Source organism: Rhinopithecus roxellana, chromosome 16 (assembly GCF_007565055.1).
Source record: "Rhinopithecus roxellana isolate Shanxi Qingling chromosome 16, ASM756505v1, whole genome shotgun sequence".
Classification (NCBI taxonomy): Eukaryota; Metazoa; Chordata; class Mammalia; order Primates; family Cercopithecidae; genus Rhinopithecus; species Rhinopithecus roxellana.
Genome location: NC_044564.1, coordinates 57150394 through 57167555, shown reverse-complemented (window position 1 = coordinate 57167555; position 17162 = coordinate 57150394). Strand labels below are relative to the sequence as shown.

General features: G+C 38.5%; 1 protein-coding gene across 3 annotated transcripts in view; it reads left to right on the top strand.

The window, feature by feature from the left end:
• Window positions 1-17162, top strand: part of ERMP1 (endoplasmic reticulum metallopeptidase 1) — a 111007-nt gene that overhangs the window by 34854 nt on the left and 58991 nt on the right. For all 3 annotated transcript variants that reach the window (XR_004054015.1, XM_010365088.2, XM_030919990.1), the window contains 4 exons: window positions 2602-2729; window positions 4146-4251; window positions 15822-15968; window positions 16612-16704. Coding sequence is in view for 2 of the 3 variants with exons in the window: in XM_010365088.2 (XP_010363390.1) it covers window positions 2602-2729; window positions 4146-4251; window positions 15822-15968; window positions 16612-16704 (474 nt within the window). In the remaining variant the exon portion in view is untranslated. The remainder of the gene's footprint in view (window positions 1-2601; window positions 2730-4145; window positions 4252-15821; window positions 15969-16611; window positions 16705-17162) is intronic.

Here is a 17162-nt window from a genome sequence, read left to right as displayed (position 1 = left end):
AGTTTTGAGATGGAGTCTTGCTCCGTCGCAGCTCACTGCAAGCTCTGCCTCCCGGGTTCGCACCATTCTCCTGCCTCAGCCTCCTGAGTAGCTGGGACTACAGGTGCCTGCCACCACGCCTTGCTAATTCTTTGTTAGTAGAGACAGGGTTTCACTGTGTTAGCCAGGATGGTCTCAATCTCCTGACCTCGTAATCCGCCTGCCTTGGCCTCCCAAAGTGCTGGGATTATAGGCGTGAACCACTGCGCCTGGCCCTAGAACCTACTTTTAACTAAAATTTTATAGGAATACCCTTAGCAACAATCTCAAGGAAATTTCTGTCAATAATAAATTGTTAAAAATAGTGTTTCACACCTTCATCAAATAGACCAAGCTTTTCCAACCTGCAATCCTGGGTAGCTTTGAATGTGGCCCAATACAAATTCATAAACTTTCTCAAAACATGAGATTTTTTTGCAATTTTTATTTTTTATTTTTTAACTCATCAGATTGTTAGTGTTAGTGTATTTCATATGTAGCCCAAGACAATTCTTCCCTTAATGTGGCCCATGGAAGCCAAAAGATTGGACACCCCTGAAATAGACTATCACCTAAATCCTTTTAGTGGATGGCCTAATTGAAGCACTTCTTTTTTCTTTTTAAGTTCTCATCTGTGTATATAGGACTCAGGAATTGATACCAGTTAGGAGTAATGTTATCCACCGAAAAGCCTTAATTATCTTCTTGAGTTTTCTGTGTGGTTCCAGGTCGTTGGTGGAAGAGGCATTGAGTTATTTTGGGGGTGGCTTCAATTTCAAGGTTAATTCTAAATGGAAAGGGATGTCAGTTAACCACCTAGCCCTTATAGATACTGTCGTCTTAACTTTCCTTCCCTTTCTTAAAGATATTTGACCCTTCTGTAGTTCTATTCTAACACACCAGAACCATTAAAATAAGGGAAGCTGAATGGACAATTTAACTTTTTAATCAACCCTGTATAGATAACTTTAAATTTTCCGTTCTCTCTTTTTGAATAAAGAAACATTTTATTGTTTGCTTTCTATTTTAAAGTAACTCACAGTGTCAAATTTACAAAAAGAGTTTATTTCATTAGGTTTTTGAAAGGTGACACTTTTTGCTAATAGCAACATTTTCTATTAGTAATTAAATGATTATTACTTGTTTCACTTCGATTGAAATACAGACCAGTAATTACCACCAAGACAAGTATGGTTAATAGGTAGTTTCTTCTTAAGTAGGAATGGGGTCTGGAATTTAATAGAGCCCAAACAAGCATTTTAATTTTAGCTAGCTACAGAGCCTTCCTCAGATTTGCAAAGAGTAGGAAAAATGAACATTGAATCCCTACCAGGTGCTAGGCACTGGGCATTATGTTGTGTGACTCTTACAACAAACCTGTGAGGTTGGTTTCGTTAGCTTGCTCTTTAAACCAGGAAATAGTGGAGGAAAGTGACAGAGCTCAAATTCACTTCCAAGTCTTTCTTGCTCTCAAATCCATGCCAAACTCTTTGGCACCCTGCTTCAAATGTGTAAACCCAGAAATGTTATTGCCTGAGTTACGTTAGTGCTTATTTACTTTGATTACTCTTTTAAGTTTTTTGTTATGGAAAGTTTCAAATATATTCAAAAGCAGAATTGTTTAATGAACCCCAATGTACTTATCTCCCAGCTTCAGCAGTCTGATCTTGTTTTTTTCCTACCACTACCCTCCCAACTTCTTGATTATTTTGAAGCAGATCTTAGCTATATCAGTTCCTCTCTAAAAGTATTTCACTGTGTATTGCTGGAAGATAAGGGCCCTTTTTGATACCACCAGTTGCCTCACCTAAAAAAAACCTAACAGTAATTCCTGAGTATCATCAAATATCCAATCAGTTCCTTTAACTGTCTCTTACAGTGCTTTAAAAAAGCAAGACAGTTAAGTCATCTTTGTAGTTACTTTTGATTAACAAAGTTTATGAATCAAGAAGAGGTTCAGAAATTGAACTGAGTGTGTGTTCTGGGATCTAGGATACTACTTAGGTCATTAGTCTCCTTTCCTGTGTCTTATTAGATTAGGTATCTTCTTTTTACTTTTCCATCACATAATTCCTTTGGGGAAACCTTAAAGGAATGTTACACTGTCCACAGTGACCTGTCTGTGCAGCTTTTATGATTTTGGCAGGAAAACAAGCAAGAAAGGAGTGGTTGCAGTGAGAGATCATCCAGGAAGCTGTGAGCACCAGAAGTGAGACTATTACAGAGATTATGGAATACGGGTAAAGAATAGAACAGATTTCCTTGGTTTGCTGAGAATACCAGTTTCCAGTATGACTTTAGGTCCCCTCAGGTTGCTTTATTTAGCAGACGCTAATTGAGTGACTCTGGTGGGTCAGACATGGTTGTAGGTGTTGAGAGTAAGTTAGTGAGCAAACCAGACAAAGATCCCTTCATGGAACTTACTGCTGGTGGGTATAATTGTCCTGATGATGACAGAGCTATGCTTCTGGTCATGCAGCTATTGTGATGCTTCTCTGGGAGAAAGCTCCATTCCTAGTCCTAATGGGTCATTCTGTAAACATTTTAAAATCTGAGCAGCAAATCTGTTTTTCTGATTTGAAGGTGCCAGTGATGATGCAGTTAGCTGCTCAGTGATGCTGGAAGTCCTTCGCGTCTTGTCAACATCTTCAGAAGCCTTGCATCATGCTGTCATATTTCTCTTTAATGGTGCTGAGGAAAATGTCTTGCAAGTGAGATTTTACTGTTTTAAATATTAGGCTTGAATAAGGATGAGATTCATAATAATAACTAACACATAAATGCATTTTTTATGACTCCTGTGGGTAGTGTAAAATGATATGCAGAAAAATACTATATGAGCAGTACTTTAAAAAATTCACAACCATGTATGTAGAGATGTTTACTATTTGGAAAACTCCACTTAGCAGATTATTGTGGCAGGATTTAATTGATAGAAGGGCTCTTGGTGGCATAATTACTCTCCTCAGGTTTTCTTTGACATTGAAGTTTCAGAGATGTTTTGAGACAGGCACAAATAAATGCCCAGCCATATGGATCGTCTCTTCTCCTGTTCTCTTTTTTTCTTTCTTTTTAAAAAGAGATGGAGGCCGGGCGCGGTGGCTCAAGCCTGTAGTCCCAGCACTTTGGGAGGCTGAGACGGGCGGATCACGGGGTCAGGAGATCAAGACCATCCTGGCTAACACGGTGAAACCCCGTCTCTACTAAAAAATACAAAAAACTAGCCGGGTGAGGTGGTGGGTGCCTATAGTCCCAGCTAATGTAATCCCAGCTACTCGGGAGGCTGAGGCAGGAGAATGGCGTAAACCCGGGAGGCGGAGCTTGCAGTGAGCTGAGATCCGGCCACTGCACTCCAGCCTAGGCGACAGAGTGAGACTCTGTCTCAAAGAAAAAAAAAAAAAAAAAAAAAAAGATGGGGGCCAGGCACGCTGGTTCATGCCTATAATCCCAGCACTTTGGGGGGCCGAGGCAGACAGATCACGAGGTCAGGAGTTTGGGACCAGCCTAGCCAACATGGTGAAACTTCATCTCTACTAAAATTACAAAAATTAGCCAGGCATGGTGGTGGGTGCCTGTAATCCCCGCTATTCGGGAGGTTGAGGCAGGAGAATTGTTTGAAGCTGGGAGAGGTGGAGGTTGCAGTGATCTGAGATCGCGCCATTGCACTCCAGCCTGGGCCACAGGCTCCATCTCAAAAATGAACAAACAAAAAAACAAAAAAAGAGGGGGTCTCACTATGTTGCCAAGGCTGGTCTCGAACTCCTGAGCTCAGGTGATCTTCCCGCCTTGGCCTCCCAAAGTTTTGGGATTACAGGCGTGAGCCACCGTGTCTGGCCCTCTCTGCCTTTTCTTTTGCACAGCCTTGTACTTACCAGGGATGTTGTTTGGCACCGCTGAGGGTAACCAGGCTGCCTTCTGTGATGGGTGACTTTCTGAACCATGATGTGCATGGCCATTATGCATAGGAAAAGAAGCAGAAGATGTCTTTGGATACTGCCTTTGAAGAGCGATTATTTTGTTTTCATATTCCTTACCTCATCAAAATAGTCTCTCTGTGTTTAAGCAAAATCAAGACTGGTAGTTTAAGATTGCTTAACAGATATTTGTTTTTTTTCCTTCTCATTAAGGCCAGTCATGGTTTCATTACTCAGCACCCCTGGGCTAGCTTGATTCGTGCATTCATTAACCTGGAGGCAGCAGGTGTAGGAGGGAAAGAACTTGTGTTCCAAACAGGTATGTGAGACTGTGCATTTTATATTTTAATGCGATTCTAGTTTTTATGAAAGGAGAAAGTTTTTGATTATAAATAATCTCTTTAATAAACGGTCTCTTGAATGAGCATTCTTTTTAAAGCATGAGGTAGTGTTAGCTTGTCTTTGTTAAAAATTTTGAACAAAATAATATAGCATCTGACTCTTGTATAGTGCTTATTATATGCCAGGCATTCAAACCATTTCGTATATATTAAGTCCTTGAATCCTCCAAACAACATGTAAGATTACTTCCATTTTAGAGATGAAACTGAGTCCAGAGAGATTGTAACTTGCCTAAGGTTTCACAGTTGTTTAATGGCAGGATGTGATTTGAACCTAGACAGTGCAGGTCCAGAGACTTTGTTCTTAACCTCTAACTGGATTGTTATATAGGTAGTGAACTTTTAGCCATTATGAGTGGTTATGATATAAATAATTTTAAATGTCAATCATTTCATGAGTTAAAATGAGAAAATTTACCCGTAGTTTAATAGGTTTAAATTTATCATTGATTTAATGGAATGTTAAAAAAAATTAGTAATATTTAATCAGCCAGAATAATTTTTATTTTATTTTATTTTTTTAGAGACAGAACCATGCTCTGTCACCCAGGCTCGAGTGTACTGGTGCCATCATGCAGCCTTGACCTCCTGGGTTCAAGTTGTTCTCCTGCCTCAGCTTCCTGAGTTGCTGGGGCTATAGGTGCTTGCTATCACGCCTGGCTAATTTAAAAATTTTTTTTGTAGAGACAGGCTCCCATTATGTTTCCCAGGCTGGTCTCAAACTCCTGGGCCCAACTGGTCCTCCTGCCTTGGCCTCCCAAAGTGCTGGGATTACAAGTATGAACCACCATGTCTGGCCCAGAGAAATAGCTTTAGTTTTATGATTAAACTTTTCTAAGGATATCAACTTAGCCCATTTGTGCCTAGTGTTTCATTATTGGAACGCTAAGCATGTGAGAGTTATTTATATCCTACTGCTCAAGCTTCATTGCCAAGGTCTGATTTTTCACACATGCAAAAATTTAAAAAATTGCAACCTCAGGCATAAATGGGTTTTAATTGTCTTTATTAATAAAATTCAGAGCTCATGGATTTGTTTAGACAGGGCATACTAAAATTTGACGTTGAAAGTTCCATTCCATTTCCCTGCCCTGTTAGAAATTTGGGTAATGCATTTTATCCAGAGATGTAGCATTTGCTAGATGTTTTAGTATTGAAGAGTGTGTTGTGTGCTGAGATGGGCTAGGGGAAGTGAGATGATGTGGGAACTTGTTTTGTAGCACCCTTTTAAGACCTGACTTTATTTAAATTATGAAACTATGCTAAGTATGTCTTCATAACCTAAACAATACTGTATTTTAATAGTCTCCATCAAGCTTATTTTAAACTTTTATCTTTCAAAATGTTTGTATATTTTACTTTAAGCGTTTGAGTTTCTCAAGGTCATAATGTTAGAAGCAGCAAGGTTCTCTTTTCAGTTCTCAAACCTTTCTGCTTTATTCTTACTCTTTAATGAGAAGAAGCTGGGATCTCTACAGAAGTAAGTAGATACATTATTATCGAGATATATATATATATATATATATATTTTTTTTTTTTTTTTTTTTTTTGAGGCAGGGTCTCACTCTGTTGCCCAGGCTGGAGTGCAGTGGTATTATCTCGGTTCACTGCAACCTCCGCCTTGAGGGCTCAAGACATCCTCCCAGCTCAGCTTCTGGAGTAGCTGGGATACGGGCATATACCACCATGCCCGGCTAATTTCCTTTTTTTGTAGAGATGGGGTTTGGCCATGTTGCCCAGGCTGGTCTCAAACTCCTGAGCTCAAGCAGTCTTCCTGCTTCAGCCTCCCAAAAGTGCTGAGACTACAGGCATGAGCCACCACTCCCAGCCTCTTTCTATTTCTTGGATGTCAGTCTGGATAGGAGGAACACATATATATTACAACCACCAGATCAAAAAGCAGCAAAAGAAAATTCTGTAAGCAGAGAGGACACTCAGTCTTTCTTTCCTCTTGTGAAAAATGTCAGGGCTCCATGTAAGCAGGAGTGTGTCTGTATATTTTCCATGTTGAAGTACACTATGTGTTAAGTGCCTTCATCTCCATGCTTTTAATTTATTAGCACAGCATCTTGCCCTACACTCCTCCTATCCAGAGAAAAACCAGCCTTGTGGTTTAATCTGTACCCTTCCTAGATTTTTTTCTATATGTATTAATGCATAAGTATTTTATGCACGTATGTTAACATATTTTACATATGTGTAGTCCAGAGAGGTTAAAACACACCAAGGGCTATTCAGGTCCAGACTGACTGACATTACTTATTTACATTTATTAAGTACTCATTTTTGGTAGGCCTGGGCGGCCCAGAGTCCTTACTCTTTTTGTTAAATGTATATGGTTTTAGACAAAAATTCTGCAGCTGCATAAATTCTAAAAATAATTACGTTATCTGAAAGGGTGTAAACAAACTGTTAATAATGGTCCTAGCTAGATGGTGAGCAGTTGCTGGTAGAACTATACTCCATTTCGATTAACAATCTGAAATACATTACACTAAGTAAAAAAAATCCAGACACAAACAACCATGTATTGTATGATTACATTTATATGAAATGTCTGCAACATTTCATATAATGTTGGACTAGGTTAAAGGTAAAACAACAGTTTAAATTCTCTGTTGCTTCATGAATTTAATACCAGAATTGATTGTCATTAATGCATTACTTTTTATAATTTTATGTATTTAAATTTTTGAAATGTATATGATCACTTTAATAATAAAGCGAAAAACAGATTTATGACTGGTTAGTATAAACATAAAATTTAAATGTTTTACTTGTTCTGAAATCCTCATGTTTCAAAATTAATTTTTTTTTGGAGGAGTGTCCTACAAAAGATTGGAAGAGATTATTTCCCTCCTTATTCTGAATTTTTACGTGATTTTTTTTCCCCCTCTACGTTTTGGAGCTCATTACTATGGCTAAACTGCATACCTGAAAGCTTTCTGGGTGCTTTCTGACATTCTAATACCTTTCCCAGCATCTCTCTCACTTTTAATGCCACTGCCTACAGAAGACTACCTTTCTTGTGGGCAGGGCTTTCAAAAAGCTAGTTAGTGTTATTTTCATGTTTGACTAAAAGAGGATAAAGGCCCTACTGGATTTGGAGTTGTGATTGAGAGTATATGCCAGATTGTGCTGTCCTCAGCTTTTTAAACCATACTTCTTTTTCTTTGTGATAGTATTTGTCCTGTCCTGGAAACTTTTTGGTTAAAACAGTTTGTGCTGTAGAACTCCATTGTCACTTCTGAGAGCGACATTCATTTGGGGAGTTTTTTAGTGACTAGAATAATCTTTACTACCTAATTTTTAAGAAGGGCCAGAAAGAATGACTTGATTTTATCAGACCAGTGACCTGATTTCATGAGTGAGAGAGCCTTGATTGCAAAAGGGCCACAGAATCTTTTTTCCTTTTGGGAAAATATTCATGCCCCTGTAATTCTACCATCCAGAGCAAACTAGTGTTATAGTTTAGTCTGTACTCTTCTGGAATTTTTTCTGAGTACAAACATTAATATACATGTATATATGTGTATATATATTTCTTGCAAAAATAGAATCGTATTCTATCTGCTACTTTATAGCCGCCTTTTCTTTTTGAGACGGAGTCTTGCTTTGTCGCCTAGACTGGAGTGCAGTGACGTGATCTTGGCTCACTGCACTCTGTGCCTTCCGGGTTCAAGCGATTCTCCTGCCACAGCCTGCCATGTAGCTGGAATTACAGGCGTGTGACACCATGCCTGGCTAATTTTTGTATTTTTAGTAGAGATGGGGTTTCACTGTGTTGGCCAGGCTGGTCTAGAAGTCCTGAGCTCAGGTGATCTGCCCGCTCGGTTTCCCAGAGTGCTGGGATCACAGGTGTGAGCCACCACGCCCGGCCTGTAGCCTTCTTTAGAGTGAATTCTTTTTTTAAAGTTCCAGCTTTATTGAGATATATAATTCTCAGTTGTGCAATCATCGTCATAATTTTAGAATGTTTTTATCATCCCAAATAGGACACTCATTAGCAGTCACTCCCATTTTCCTCCATTCCTAGGCAACTACCTATCTACTTTGTGTCTCTATAGATTTGCCTGTTGTAGACATTTCATATAAATATAATCATACAATACATGGTTGTTTGTGTCTGGGTTTTTTTACTTAGTGTAATGTATTTCAGATTGTTAATCTAAATAACAGACAGAGGGAGACTCTCAAAGAAGATGGTATTTATGTAGTAATGGGCATTGCAGTAGGACTACATGTGCCATAGTAAACTATGTGAAACTATATGCCATAGTAAACTAGGGCAGTAAAGGAAGACAAATGTTTTTATAGGAAAAATAAAGAGGATTACATAATTTTTTTGAGATAATTATCCTTGGCTACAAGGATCAATAACAAGGGTGGCACCAGTCTGAAATTGGACAGGCAGTTGCTGGGCTGATGTCCTTGCTGAAGTTTTTTTTTTGATATGAGGTTGCAATGACCTTTGTGCAAGGTTGTGGTTTTTGAAGAGTCTTTTGTGATAATTCTTGTTATCAGGCATTTGTGCATGAGAACCTTCCCTTCATGGCCTTCCCTGGCTCTGTTGTCGGAGTTTTTAACACAAGTGACTTTGTTTTGATTCTGACAACTTTCACAAGCTTCATCCATATTGTCACATGTATTAGTACTTCATTTTTTTTAGTGGCTGACTAACCCGTTGTATGGATGTATTACTTTTTGTTTATCCATTCATCCATCGATGGATATTTGGATTGTTTCCACTTTTAGACTTTTATGATAATGCTGGAGTAAACATTCATGTGTAAGTCTTTGTGTAAGCATATATTTTCATTTCTTTTAGTTACCTAGGAATGGAATTCCTGGGATGTATAGTAAATTTATGCATAGCTTTTTAAGAAACTGCCAAATTAAACAGTTGTTTTGTTTGAGAATAAATGCAAATACATATAACAGTAAGGATTTTTAAAATATTAGATCAGCAAAAAGTAAGGAAAATAATGCCCAGTGCTGATGAGTATGAAGAGTCATTTTCATACACAGTTAGTGGGAATGTAGATTGGTGCATTTTGGCAACATGTATTACTTTTTTAAATGTGCAGGCTCTTCAGCAGACCCATTTCTGGGAATTTAACCTGCAGAAATAATTGACGTATACACGTAGATCTAAGTCATCTTGGGTTTTCTTTTTTTTTCTTTTTTTTTTTTTTTTTTGAGACGGAGTCTCACTCTGCCGCCCAGGCTGGAGTGCAGTGGCCGGATCTCAGCTCACTGCAAGCTCCGCCTCCCGGGTTCACGCCATTCTCCTGCCTCAGCCTCCCAAGTAGCTGGGACTACAGGCGCCCGCCACGTCGCCCGGCTAGTTTTTTTTTGTATTTTTAGTAGAGACGGGGTTTCACCATGTTAGCCAGGATGGTCTCGATCTCCTGACCTCGTGATCCGCCCGTCTCGGCCTCCCAAAGTGCTGGGATTACAGGCTTGAGCCACCGTGCCCGGCCTCTTTTTTTTTTTTTTTTGAGATAGGATCTTGCTTTGTTGCCCAGGCTGGAATGTAGTGGAGCAATCATGGCTCGCTGGTTTTCAGCTCCTGGGCTCAGGTGATCCATCTGCCTCAGCCTCCATCTCAGTAGCTGGGATGACAGGCATGTGCCACCATGCCCAGCCAGTATTTTAGTTATTGTAGAGACAGGGTCTCACTGTGTTGCCCAGGCTGGTCTCAGACTTCTGGACTTAAGCAGTCTTCCTTCCTTGGCCTCCCAAAGTGCTGGTATTACAGGCATGAGGCATTATGTCCAGCCTTGGCTTTTCTATAAAAGTAGAAAATTGGAAATACCTTTAGTGTATGAGTAGGAGACTGGTGATGATTTTTTTCTGTCTTCCGTCATTAATTTTTCTCTCTCTATAGGATCATTTCTATTTGGATGCAAACATGCCTTTTCTTCCATTTTAAAGAAAACCACTTTTATCACCACCTGCTAGCTCGTCTTATTTCTCTGACCCTCTACTGCAGAATTCCTCAAAAGAATGATCCATAGTCATAGTCTTGAATAACTGCTTTTTTTTTTTTTTTCAGATAGGATCTTGCTTTGTCACCCAGGCTGGAATGCAGTAATACAATCATGGCTCAGAGTTCTCCAACTCCTGGGCTCAAGTGATCCACCTTGATAGACCGAGATCCACCAAAATTGATAGATCCACCATGTGATATATTCTTGAACCAGTTCTAGTCAGCTTTAGCCTCCCCACTTCACCACAACTGTTCTTGTAAAGATCACATTGGCAAATTCAGTCAGTTTTCAGGCCTCATGTTACTTGGCTTCCATATAATATTTACCACTCTTTCTCAGTCTCTTTTATTAGTTCCTTTTTTTTTCTTTTGTGCATTGATGCCACCAACTAGAGATGGAAGGAAATATAAGCAGTGGAAGGATGCTGTGGGTCTGCTAAGCTGGATCTATGATCCCTGGACTTCTAGAGAACTTTGACTTACTATTCTTGGCACTGAGGCCTACCTCCTCTGAACATTACACATGCTCATAGTCATCGCATTAAGAAAGATGGGGCTCATTCTTAAGATGTCAACACACAAGAAAATGGAATTATCGTTGGATTTAGATGACGGCAGGAGAAAGAATGTAAATTGAATATGTTTCTGTATCTGCCTGCCACCTTACTTTATAAGATAACTAAAAGGTTTTGCTTGGAGGTAGGATAGAGTCCTGATTGATAGCATAGGCTCTGGCTGGGCGTGGTGGCTCATGCCTGAAATCCCAGCACTTTGAGAGGCCAAGGTGGGCGGAACACTTGAGGTCAGGAGTTCGAGACCAGCCTGGCCAATGTAGTGAAACCCTGTCTCTACTAAAAGTACAAAAATTAGCCGCATGGTGGCAGGTGCCTGGAATCCCAGCTACTTGGGAGGCTGAGGCAGGAGAACCGCTTGAACCCAGGAGGCAGAGGTTACAGTGAGCGGAGATCAGGCATTGCACTCCAGCCTGGACGACAGAGCGAGAGACTCTGTCTCAAAAAAAAAAATAAATAAATTAAATGAATAAAAATCCGGGCACGGTGGCTCATGCCTGTAATCCCAGCACTTTGGGAGGCCAAGGTGGGAGGATCACGAGATCAGGAGACCATCCTGGCTAACATAGTGGAACCCCGTCTCTACTAAAAATACAAAAAATTACCCCGGCATGGTGGTGGGCGCCTGTAGTCCCAGCTACTTGGGAGGCTGAGGCAGGAGAATTGCGTGAACCCAGGAGGTGGAGCTTGCAGTGAGCTGAGATGGAGCTACTGTGCTCCAGCCTGGGTGACAGAGCGAGACTCCGTTACAAAAAAAAAAAAAAGAAAAAAAGAGCATATGCTCTGTAGTTAGATGATCTAAGGTCAAAACTCAAAACTTTAGTTATAGCACATTCTACATGTGGAACCTTGGAGAGGTCATGTGACCACTCCAAGCTTCAGTTCCTCATCTGTAGTTCATTCTTTTTTCTTCCTGAACACTAGTCAGTTCTACAACAATTGATCCATTCTGTTGGTGCTGTTATGTTGTTTCCAGGGTTTTGCTATGAATGGTGCTGCTGTGAACATTCTTGTAAATGTATTTTGGTACACATGTTTGTGTGTGCACATTTCTGAGTGGAATTGCTGAGTCATAAGGTGTGCATATGTTCAACTTTGGTAGATATTTTGGGTAGGTAATACCAAATTTAGATGCAAAACTCCTAAATTAAGTATTAGCAAACTGAATCCAGGAATACATATAATATACAAAAGATAATGCTTTCCAACCAAGTTGATCAACAAGATGGTGTAATATTTGAAAATCGATCTGTGTAATTCACTACATTATCAGAATAAAGGAGAAAAATCATGTCAATTGATAATCTCAGGATGATCATCTCAGATAAAGAAACAGGGACATGCTCTTCTGTTGCAGAACATATATCACACTCAAGAAATATTAATATAAAACTATAATAATGCATATTCAGATTTTTCCAGTTGTTCCATTAATGTCTTAGCCATTTAAAAAAAAATCTGGGTGCCTGGCCAGGATCAAATATAGCATTTAATTATCATGTGTTATTAAATAAATCATAATTGATCGAGACCATCCTGGCTAACATGGTGAAATCCCGTCTCTACTAAAACAGAAAAAATTAGCCAGGCATGGTGGTGGGTGCCTGCAGTTCCAGCTATTGGGGAGGCTGAGGCAGGAGAATGGCGTGAACCTGGGAGGCGGAGTTTGCAGTGAGCCGAGATGGCACCACTGCACTCCAGCCTGGGCGACAGAGCGAGACTCCGTTTCAAAAAAAAAAAAAAAAACCGTAATCATTGTTTAACACATTTCAAAAAAAGTTGAAAACTTTATTATTGTAAGGTGAACTTTATTATTGTAAGGTGAATCTTTTTAACCCTGCCTCATGGAAGAGGGTAGATTGCCTTGCCCGCCTAGGCATTTTTTTTAACCTTTCTTCTCAAATATAGCTCACTCCTATCTAAGAGGAACTATTATCCTAATTTTTAAGATAATTAATGATAGTTGGGCTTTACCTGTTTTTCAGTATGTTTTTCATATTTTGTAGTATAAAATTTATTAATATCAAATAGTAATAATATTTTAATAATAGTATTTTAATATGATAAGGTCTCATAATCTATGTATTTCCCCATCATCACATTTCTTTTTCCTTTTGTATTTGTGTCCTTCTCAGTGCATTACATCAGGATGCATGTAGTATCTGTCTCATTATTAATGATACTACATTTTCATCGTTTGATTAAGGTATTTATTTGCCAGTTTTTTCTACTGTTTCTTTCTTTGTATAAGTTACTGATTTCCCCTTAGTGATAGATACTTTAGGTAAATATCCTGTTTGTCATAAAACTTTGATCCTAGTTTTAGCAATCTTTGATAAGTCTTGTCCCTAAGCATTTTTATGACAGTGTTTACCCAATGCTAACGCTGAGTTTCTGGTTCCATCGTTCTTCCTGTAGGTCATAGTTGGAATTCTGCAAGAAGGAAGGCTTTCCATTTTCCTTTTTTTTTGTTTGTTATTTCAGTACTTTATGTATTTTAACTTTACTGTATATATTTTCTGTTACTATTATTTATTTTGTTGCATGAATTGTCCCAGTTTAGGCCAGTGGTGTCTATTTTGAACCAGTGCCTCAGCCACTTTGACATGTCTCTTAGAGTACTTTCTTACTTTCTGGCACAGGTGTTTCAACTTACCTTGTACTTTGCTAGTCCCAGACCTGGAATCAGCCATTTCTCTAAGGAGACTTGGTATCTTTTGGTGAGGAATAGTGTTCACAGGCAAATGGTGCTAGATATAGGTTTTCTTTATATATATCTTGTTTGGAGTTTGTAGACCTTTTTGAATTCATGGCTTGAATTCTATCAGTTTTGGGAGATTCTTGGCCATTAAGTCTTTAAACATTTATCTTCTCCATTCTATCTTCTGTTCTTTTGGGACTCCAATTACTCACATTTGTGTATTTTCTAACCTTTTCTTCTTTTTATGCTTTAATCCTTTGTTCTGCTGTATTAAACTTTGTGTTAAGCCCATTTATTAAAATTCTCAACATCAGCTATGTTTTTTAGTTGTAGGATTTCCATTTGTAGGACTCTTTTAAATAGATTATACTTGTCTGGTGAAATTATTGATATTATGTGTGTTTTTAAAAACATATTAATCATAATTATTTTAAAATCTGTGTCTGATAACTCCAGTATCTGGATTACCCGTGTGTCTATTTCTATAGTGTCCCTCTACTTTTTTGGGTCATTTTTAATTTTTAATTTTTATTTTTTGAGATGGAGTCTCTCTCTGTCACCCAGGCTTGGAGTGCAGTGGCATAATCTTGGCTTATTGCAGCCTTCACCTCCCAGGTTTAAGCAATTCTTCTGCCTCGGCCTCCTGAGCAGCTGGGATTACAGGCATGCACCACCATGCCTGGCTTATTTTTATATTTTTAGTGGAGGCGGGGTTTTGCCATGTGGCCAGGCTGGTCTCAAATGCCTGGCCTCGGGTGCTCCGCCTACCTCGGCCTCCTAACGTGCTGGGATTACATGTGTGAGCCACTGCACCTGGCCTTGGTCATTTTTTAAAATGTAGGAAAGCAATTTTATAATCTGTGAAGTTGCTAAAACAATATTCTTAGATTCCCTGACATTCAATTACTTGGTCTGTTTACCTCAGTAAATATGTTGCTAACTTTTGTGGTAACAACCCTGAAGTCTTGGTGGTTTACAACAGCAAAGGCAAATTTCTTGCTCGTGTTGCATTTTGGTTTCTGAATAACTGCCGTTATAGTCCACGGTTATTACGTTCCATGTGTCTTATTCATTCTGGGATCCAGGCTGAAGGAGAAGCCCCTATTAGGGATGTATTGATCACACAAATGAAAGTTAAGGATAAGTATGAATAATGTTAATGCCCTTGAAAAGTCTGCCCAGTTGAGCGTCATGTCATTCCTCCTCACCATCTGTTGGCTAGAGCAAGTCATGTAGCCACGCCTGCTGTTAATAGGTGCAGAAGCGTGTGTACTCATTTCCCAGGCAGGCTTTACGAGATATGTGGCAAGAGCAGGGATGTATAATCCTTTTTTAGTGAGGGAAGAGTGAATAATTAAACATATAATTATATAATTATAATTATATAAATTATAAAACAATTTATCCCACTATCCTACAGGAAAAACTCCCATTTAAAAAAAGCTGTAGATGTGGGAGATACAGATGGAAAATTATTAATAATGATAAGTTATAAAAAGTAGTAAGGAACTTTATGGCATATTCAGTGAAATGTTAAGCAGTTACCAAAATGATCATTGTAATACAGATTGAGCATCCCTAATCTGAAAATTTGAAATCCATAATACTCTACAATTCAAAACTTGAGCATTGACATGATGCTCAAAAATGTTCATTGGAGCATTTCTGGTTTTGGATTTTAGGATTAGGGATGCTTACTAGTATAGTGCAGATATTCCAAAATCCAAAAAAGTCAAAAATCCAAAATACTTCTGATCCCAAGCATTTCAGATAAGGTATACCCAATTTGTATCTAACAGCATAGGAAAATGCATTTAATATAATCTTAAGTGAAAAAAAATGTACAAAGTATATATATCTTCATTGAGTACAGCTATATACACACAATCCTACATTAGTAAGAAAATTAAAGGTGTAAAATGGATAATAGGCATTTTAGGATGATAGACTTAGGAATGATCTTTCATTTTCAGACAGACTTTTGTATTGCTGTTATTTTATGCTTTAATTTTATTTTCACAAGAGGTTTTTATTCTAAAAGTCAAACACATATATCAGAGAAACATTGGAAACTACAGAAAAAGGGATGAAAAGGTACATATTGGAGCCATCTCCCAAAACCACCACTTTTACTGTTTTCTATGTGTTGAAAAACATCGGTATGTTAAAAAAAAAAAAAAAAAGCCTGAATACCCTCTATTGTGTTGTCACCTTTCATTTTAGGTCCTGAAAATCCTTGGTTGGTTCAAGCTTATGTTTCAGCAGCTAAACACCCTTTTGCTTCTGTGGTGGCTCAGGAGGTTTTTCAGAGTGGAATCATTCCTTCAGATACTGACTTTCGTATCTACAGGGATTTTGGGAACATTCCAGGTATATTGTCGATGGTTATGGCCTACTGTGCAACATTTATTTATCAGAAGTGAGTTTTATATCTTGAAAGTTTGTGAGTAAACAGCATTTTCTGAGAGCAAATTCACAGAGTTTGTTTCCTTGTTTACACTCCATACTAACTTAAATGCTTGCCTCCTCTAGAATATGTCATCTTTCCCTATAGTGTGACAGAACAAGGGTGAACTGTTTAGCACTTCATTCCCAAAAGATGGTAATAGATCCTTCAGGGGTCTTTCATTGTTGTCTTGCTTTGCCAACTTCCTTGGCGACTTGTATATACAACTTATTTGAAGTTAAAATTTGGCTCTGGCCTGGCAAGAATGTAGGTGGCAAAATTTTGATGACCTCTCAAACTCAATATTCCTATCCTTGCTGTGTGACTTGTAATGCCTACCTGTGGACTAATATACTTCTTCATTCATTATGTATCGAATTATGTACCAAAGCTATAGACTGTGTAAGAATTTGGAAGAGAATTTATATCATTCGTTTGTAAATGTGACAAAGTAGTCATGCCACTGCTTTGACATTTTGTCTTTTAGGAATTTATTAAACAAATAGGCCAAAAGCAAGGTTGATCTTTAAAGCAAAATGACTTTTTTTTTTTTTCTGTGTGTCTTAGGAATAGACTTAGCTTTTATTGAGAATGGATACATTTATCACACCAAGTATGACACAGCAGACAGAATTCTAACAGATTCCATTCAGAGAGCAGGTTGGTATTCTAATTTAGACTTCTGATATACACTAAGATGGAATATTAGGGTTGATATATAAATATGTGGCCTGTGCATTAGAGAGGCAGTATGCAATGTGAATGAGCTAGGGCTTTGGAGTTGGAGAGATGAGATAGTGTAGCAATTAAGGTCAGGAATATTCACTGTGAGGAAATGAAAAAGGAGTTGGCCCAGGGTTGGGAGGATTGCTGAGTGGTAAGAATGTAGCTCTGTTAGTCTCCCATGATGTTTTAGTATGGAACTCTACTAGCTCTCCTCCTTAATTTTTAACACATGTGTGACAGCTTGTTCATATTTTGAGCTTCATGAAAGGCATTTGTCTCTTGCTTCACCACTGAATTTCTGATATCTAAAAGAATGTCTAGTACAGTTAATATATATTATTAAATGAATGGGTACCAAGAAACAGCCATTGGATTTGTCAACAATGAAGGTA